The 6655-nt window shown below is 36.9% G+C and overlaps 1 protein-coding gene across 2 annotated transcripts; it reads right to left on the bottom strand.

Annotated features, from left to right (window-relative positions):
• Positions 1-621: 621 nt before the first annotated feature.
• LOC125392762 (keratin-associated protein 13-1-like) lies at positions 622-1227 on the bottom strand. 2 transcript variants are annotated; one of them, XM_087896979.1, is made up of 2 exons: positions 1025-1227; positions 622-934 (listed from the first exon to the last, which is right to left on the bottom strand). In XM_087896979.1, exons 1-2 carry the CDS (start codon positions 1225-1227, stop codon positions 622-624), a joined length of 516 nt encoding a protein of 171 aa, XP_087753105.1. The 2 variants fall into 2 exon arrangements, with proteins under 2 accessions (XP_087753105.1, XP_048278651.3); XM_048422694.3 differs by having other exon boundaries at positions 622-1227.
• Positions 1228-6655: the final 5428 nt, after the last annotated feature.

The following is a 6655-nucleotide window of genomic DNA, read 5'->3' as shown; positions in this document are numbered from 1 at the left end:
AATGTCTGACCTAAAAAAGAGAGCAACACCATGAAGAAAAGCTATTTTGGTTCATGCTTTGAGGATCCATTTCACCAAAACTAGGAAAACACCACAACAGCTGCCATTTGAGGCTGGTTGTTCACATCTTGGTGGTCCAGGGAAATACACAGGACAGGAAGCAGGACAAGGCAAGAAAACCCAAGCTCTTCCCCCAAACAATCTCATTCTGCCAGTTAGACTCTATCCTGTAAAGGTTCCACAAATTTCCAAAGTAATAACTTCATTGTAAAACCAACTGGAGAAAAGACAAGCCCTTAAATACTATTTGTCATCCAAACCATAATGCATTTGATTTAAATAATAACATTAAACGTGTATTTATGCAACAGGAAGAAGGTTTTATTAAGATAAAATTATTTGACTTCGTAATTTTAGGAGAAGTGAAAAATTATCAATTTTATCAGGAATGTAGTTAAATTTTTCATTAGCCTTCAGTTTGACAGAGACAAATTTTAGAATTAGAAAAGAAAGACAGCAGAATATCAAGAAAATATCAATACTTCTTAAGAATAAAATGAAAAGACAACTTTTTACTACGGAATCGGCATTCAGTATTGGCCTTGGAAGTCAACAGAAGAGTCAGCAGAAGCCAGGTGTACAGAATGGTTGGTAACAGGATGAATAGAAACCCCTAGAAGGGAAATAGAGTGGGCTACAGACAAAGGATCTGTAATAACTGGTAGGAAAGCTATGGACCCTGTAATTCAGAGAGCTGAAGCCGCTGGATCCACAGGCCCCTGAGTAGCAGCTTCTAGATCCATAGCCCAGAGAACGGCAGCTGCTGGATCCAAAGCTCAGAGACCCAGCATATGTTCCTCGGCAGGGACTGCAAGTTGTGGAGCTCCTCGGGTAGTAGCAGGCTGTCTGGCAGGGCCTGGACACCACGCAGGACCTCTGGCAGCTGGTGGGCTCAATGCAGGTCTCCTGATAGCCAGTGTTCAGAGAGGATTCCACCTGACAGGGCCTGGACACCACACAGGACCGATGGCAGCTGGTGGGCTCAATGCAGGTCTCCTGACAGCCAGTGTTCACAGAGGATTCCACCTGGCAGGGGCTGGGAGAGCAACTGGTAGTGGTGTAGACCAGATTGCTGGGGTAGGAAGAGCCGCAGGAGGATCCTGAGGAGGGCAGGCAGCGCCTAAAGGAACGGGAGGAGAAGTTTCCAGAGCAGCAGTTGTAGGCCATGTTGAGAGGAGATGTGAGCTCAGCTGGATGTACCTGAGAGGATTCTGAGTTTGGATGTCGCCCTGTGGACAGCTGGGTTTATATACTCTCAGCAACAGGTGTGGTACCCAACAGTCTCATCCTTGATGCAACTGTGTGTTTCCTGGTTTACAAAAGTAGATTAGTAATCTCTGTAATTGTGGTTGCATTTGAATAGTTTTCTGCACAGTACATTTATGAGTGTTGTAATAAAGATCAAAGAGCTACTCCTATCTACAAAAATGCTATGACTATTAGCATATGATTAATTATTTATATAATATTAATATAATAATATGACTATTATTTATATTAATGCCTGCCAAATCATAGCTATAGCAGTCCTTCCCAGTCCTCTACTATGGGCTACTTCCTTGTACTTGGTGGTATACTCTTGCTTCTGCTAGTGAATGCTTCTTCCCTAAAAGTGGAGAAAGAGATGATGTTAATTATCTGGATACTGGATCTGTTTCTATATGAATGAGAACATTCACAAGAATGTTCTATTTTATCAACCCTATTGCCATCTTGTCAAACTTCCTTATGATAATTCAGTGTGGGGGTAACTGAACACAATTATACCATGGAATACAGTTACACAGTGTGCAACAAATTAAATAAAGACCCATTCAAAATAGGCAAAAGCAACATACTTAGAAGGTCAGCTAGAAACTGGAGGTGGGTATTAGGTATTTACAGGGAGGTTGATGAAAAGTATCTCACATGAAAGAGCTCCACTTGTTCAATGAAGGGAGGAAATATCCATAATAATAAAAATGAATTAACAAGGAAAACTTCACAGTCTTACCATTGAGCTATTTGATTGTGTTTCTGTTGTTTTGTTTGTATTTTTAAAAGCAAGATTTTGGAATATTTTAAGACTATCTTGAAATGTGTGATCTCTCCACTGCCCTTTCTTCCTCAGTGATGATACTGAACGTATGTGCCATCTTGTCCTACTATACTTTTACACTGTGCTCTGTCTAGTTTCAATGCCTGGATAATTTTTTTTTTTCAAATTAATCAGACTTAAAGTTTCTTATTCTCCCAGATTACCTGCATTCATAATCACTGAGATTTCTAGCCTTTGCAGGATTGGCTTCCATTTCTCATGGTATTTGGATATCCTGTGAACTTTTTCAAGACTATATCACTGAATCCATCAACATTTATCTGCACAAGTATGAAGTACATGAATGTGTAAAGTTCTCTCCTCCTCGTCTTCCTTGTTTTCCTTATCCTCCTCCTCCTTTCTTCTCCCATCTATCCTTCCTCCTTTCTACCTCTATTTATCCTTTTTGTTTGTTCTGTACTTAAATTTTACTTGGCTCTCTATTTTCATCTTTGCTTTCTTTTATTTGCTTGTTTGTTCTTTCCTAGTAAACTATAGACTTAAAGTTGAAAATATATTTAATAGGCTTATTAAATTCTCATTGTTTAACCAGCTTTTCCTATGCTCCCTGATGGAACATTCTGTGGTAAACTATATAGAAACGATATTCAGACAGAATGGGGATGCACTACTACAGTTTACGGCAAATTCTTCATATTTCTCTATTAAATACAATCCATTTTCAGTACTCATAAAGATCAAATGTATAGTAATGTGGAAAATACTGTAATGGTAATATAGACTTTATGAAATTTAAGAAGGCAAGATATGAAAATAAAAAAATTAGCTATTCTATATTTGATTTCTGTTCTTCAAGAACAAAATTCATATTTGGTTATTTTGTGCTTCAGGCTGAAGAGCTTATCAATAAGATTACAATGGAAGTATTCTTTTCCACTTAGTTTTTCATTGTTGTTTTATAAATAACTCTTTAATTATTTTGAGAACAAATAGGTGTTAAAACAAATAGTAATTCTATAAGGTGAGAAATAATTTGATAAGTTCTTTTTCAGGTACCCTACAAGTTAACTAGTTAATGTAAATAACTTGTTACTTTTGTTTCTGTAGATATATAATTTTGTCCTCAAAAGTTGAGATATTTAAAGTTATTTTTTAAAAAATCCCTAACTTGGAACTAAATTCACCTGAGATTGTATTGTTTCATCTGTATAGCTCTCTGTGATTATTTTACCTAATTATTCACAGAAACAGAGAAACTAGAATAATTCACATAAAATGTAAGACTTGGGAGGTTGCGCAAACAAAAGCTTCTGATATTTGATTATGTATTCTCATCAGTAGATGATGAAAATATGTCTTTTGATGTTTGGGGTATTTCCAAAGAATCCCATCCACACAGAAAGTCATGGCTTCTGATATACCTATATAAAATGTCAATGAATCTGTCACTCACAGTTTCAGGATCTAGCTTTTAAAGCTGACTTAGATTGGAATCTCCATGAACAAAACTATTATCTGTTGTATTGAGAGTCTATTGTAACACTATTAAGGGTCACAGAATGTATTTTTTTCATCATACATCACTAAATTTGAACACTTTAATTCAAAGAGCATCTGACTCCATGTGATAAAAATGTGTTCATGACAGAAAAATTCCTACATGCCATTCTGAAGCACACTCTCCCTTTAATAAATTCTTAACATTTTTTCTCAAGATACCACTTTTAAAATTTTATATATGAGATCAGAGATATACTGCTTGGTATCTAATAAACATATTAATAAATCCTTTGGGCTGGATAGACAGGTCACCAGTTAAGAACACTTGTTAGTCATCCAGAGAACCAATTTGATTCCCAGCATCCATGTCAGGCAGCTCACAACCACTAATAGCTATAGCGCCAGGGAATCTAACACCCTTTTGTGGCCTAGAGGGCTACCCACATGCACAAGCATAGGAACATACACTCATACATATAAACAAATCAACTAAAATAAAAGTTAATCTTAAGACATCCTTACTTTCTTAATTTGTTCTAAAGTGAATTGTAAACAATTTATAATTTGTTCTAAAGTGAATTGTAATTGGTTCTAAAGTGAATTCCAGGGCTAGAAAGACTGGCCATGTTTTAGAACACTTTTTCCCTTCCAAAGGAGAGAGTTCAGTTCTCCGGACACACATTGTTCACAACTGTCTGTAACCATAGTTCCATAGATTCACAGCGTCATCTTCTGGCCCATGTACATGGTGCACAGATATTTAGGAAAACACCTACATTCAAAAGATTAAACACAGTGATTTTAAAAACGTTTAACTCATTTCACACTGCTTTTTTCAGAGATGATTCTACAGACAGAACACGTGTTAGGAAGAAGGAAGCAAATCAACTGTCAACACCTGAGCTCAATTCCAATAAACTCTTTTGCAGGGTTTCAGCAAACTTTCAAGAAGGTAAAGGTGTTTAGGAAGCATTGTATAGACATTTTTGTCGTCAGTGTTCAGGGTATACCCAAGATGTCTCAGTTATCAGAGTGTACTCAGGATGTCTCAGAGTTCAGGGTGTACCCAAAACATCTCAGTGTCTAGGGTGTATCCAAGACGTCTCAGTGTTCAGGGTATACCCAAGACTTCTTAGTGTTCAGGGTGTACTCAAGATGTCTCAGTGTTCAGGGTGTACTCAAGATGTCTCAGTGTTCAGGGTGTACTCAAGATATCTCATGGGACACTAGCAAGATGCTAACAGATGTCTTGGTTATGAAAGTTTGAGATGCTACATTGAAATTCACAACTACAAGAAAAATGAAAAGAAATAAGGAAAGGATGAATTAGAAGATAAATTAGGATGACAGGAAACACAATAATGTGAAAACATGAAGTTAGAACTTTTTCTATCTCTGTGGAAAGCAGAGATGTGTGATATAAGGATGATAGTCAGCGTTAGACAGAGAAGCCAGACACTCAGAGCTGTAGCATCTGAACTGTCCAAGCTTAAAGTGTGTCAACACCTTAAGATGGTGGACTCTGAGATTTCACCCTCATTATAATCATTTCCATGTCATGTGAATAGAAATAAATATTTAAAAGTTCTATAAAGTTATCAGTTGCATATTGCTTAAAATATTGATTAATTCTCCCATGGAAAACAGAAGAAAGTAGAGAAAAACCGACAAATATGTGTATACATGCATATGTTCATGTAGATGTGTGAATGCACACACACACATCATCAGGGACATTTTGAAGCATTGGAGAATGATAGAGATCTTATATGAGCTAGAACTGATCTGCTTAACCTGGAGCTTGATACCCTTAAAGTTATATCCTGATTTGGGCAGCTGGGATTAAGGCTGAAAGAATTTCTACAGATTTTTGAGACTACAGAACAAACTTGGAATTCTGGACCTTTCTAATGCTTAGGGCCCTGAGAAATACCCCAGATCTTAGAAAGCCAATTCTGACAGGCAAAATTAAATTTCTAATGGGAAAATTTGTATAAGGACACAGGACAGAAACCGAAGTTTAACCTGTATCAGTTCTTGATTGGACTGAAGTGATCTAGGCTATGTTAGTCTTTATTCCTGCAGCCTGGCAGAGCTAACAGCAACAAATCTCTAGAGGAGGACAAAGTCTTTTTCCATGTGAAATGCCTGTTATTTCACAGAGCAAGGAAGGAATGTAAGAAGCCTGAAACACAAAAGAGTGACAGAAATTAGAATGTAGATCAAAGGATTCTTGTATGTCAGAAGGAAATATTAAAGAACAGTCCTGTCTCTCACAGCATTGATCCAGTCAGCAGCACATTGCATGGATGATGGGGACCCTGCCAGACTATGTTGTCTATTGATAAAGGAGCCATACTTGTGTAAATACACCCTGACATTAGAAATTATGAAATTTGATAACAGAACATTCTCCAAAACCCACACCCATCATTCAGGGACACAGGACTACACCTATGTGAAGAATCTGACAATATGAAACAGGAACATTTTATGTTCAAGAAATAATTACACCTGGGAACAGAAGATACGATTGAGAAATTTGAGGAGAAATAAAAATATTGCAAATAATTTAACCAAAATTAAATAAAACAACCAATTTGAAAAAATATGAATGGGTTTCATCAGGATCCTAAGCACAAATGCAAACCCTGTGAACTAAATTATGAGTACAGGGAATTTCCAAACTAGGGGTTGTGACAAAATGATTGAAAAGGGAGAAAGGACTTGAGGAACTCAGTTACAATGCATGCCTTACTTGTAACTAGGTCTGAAAGTAACAAGATGGGAATGAGGTAGGGGTTATAGTTGAGGAGACTTCAGTTGAGAATTTGCAAGGGTTAATCAAATATCAATGATGAAATAGTAAAACTGACATGATTTAATGTGTCTAGTCAATAAAAAGAAGATAAAAGATGGCCATAGCAGACCTGATTTAGACATAGGTTTCTCAAGGCTCAAAAACAAAATCATCATGTAGTAGATCATCACAGAATTTCGGTTATTTTCTTGGTGATCCCCTCTTGACATTTCCAAGGGAAAACTTCTTCTGCCTGA

Source organism: Myodes glareolus, chromosome 2 (genome assembly GCF_982192425.1).
Source record: "Myodes glareolus chromosome 2, mMyoGla1.1, whole genome shotgun sequence".
Classification (NCBI taxonomy): domain Eukaryota; kingdom Metazoa; phylum Chordata; class Mammalia; order Rodentia; family Cricetidae; genus Myodes; species Myodes glareolus.
Note: the sequence above shows the minus strand (reverse complement) of the source record. Positions and strands in the feature narration are given on the sequence as shown.

Bases quoted from the DNA above. Each gene is read 5' to 3' on its own strand.
- LOC125392762 (XM_048422694.3), bottom strand. From the start codon at position 1,227: ATGGCCTACAACTGCTGCTCTGGAAACTTCTCCTCCCGTTCCTTTAGG.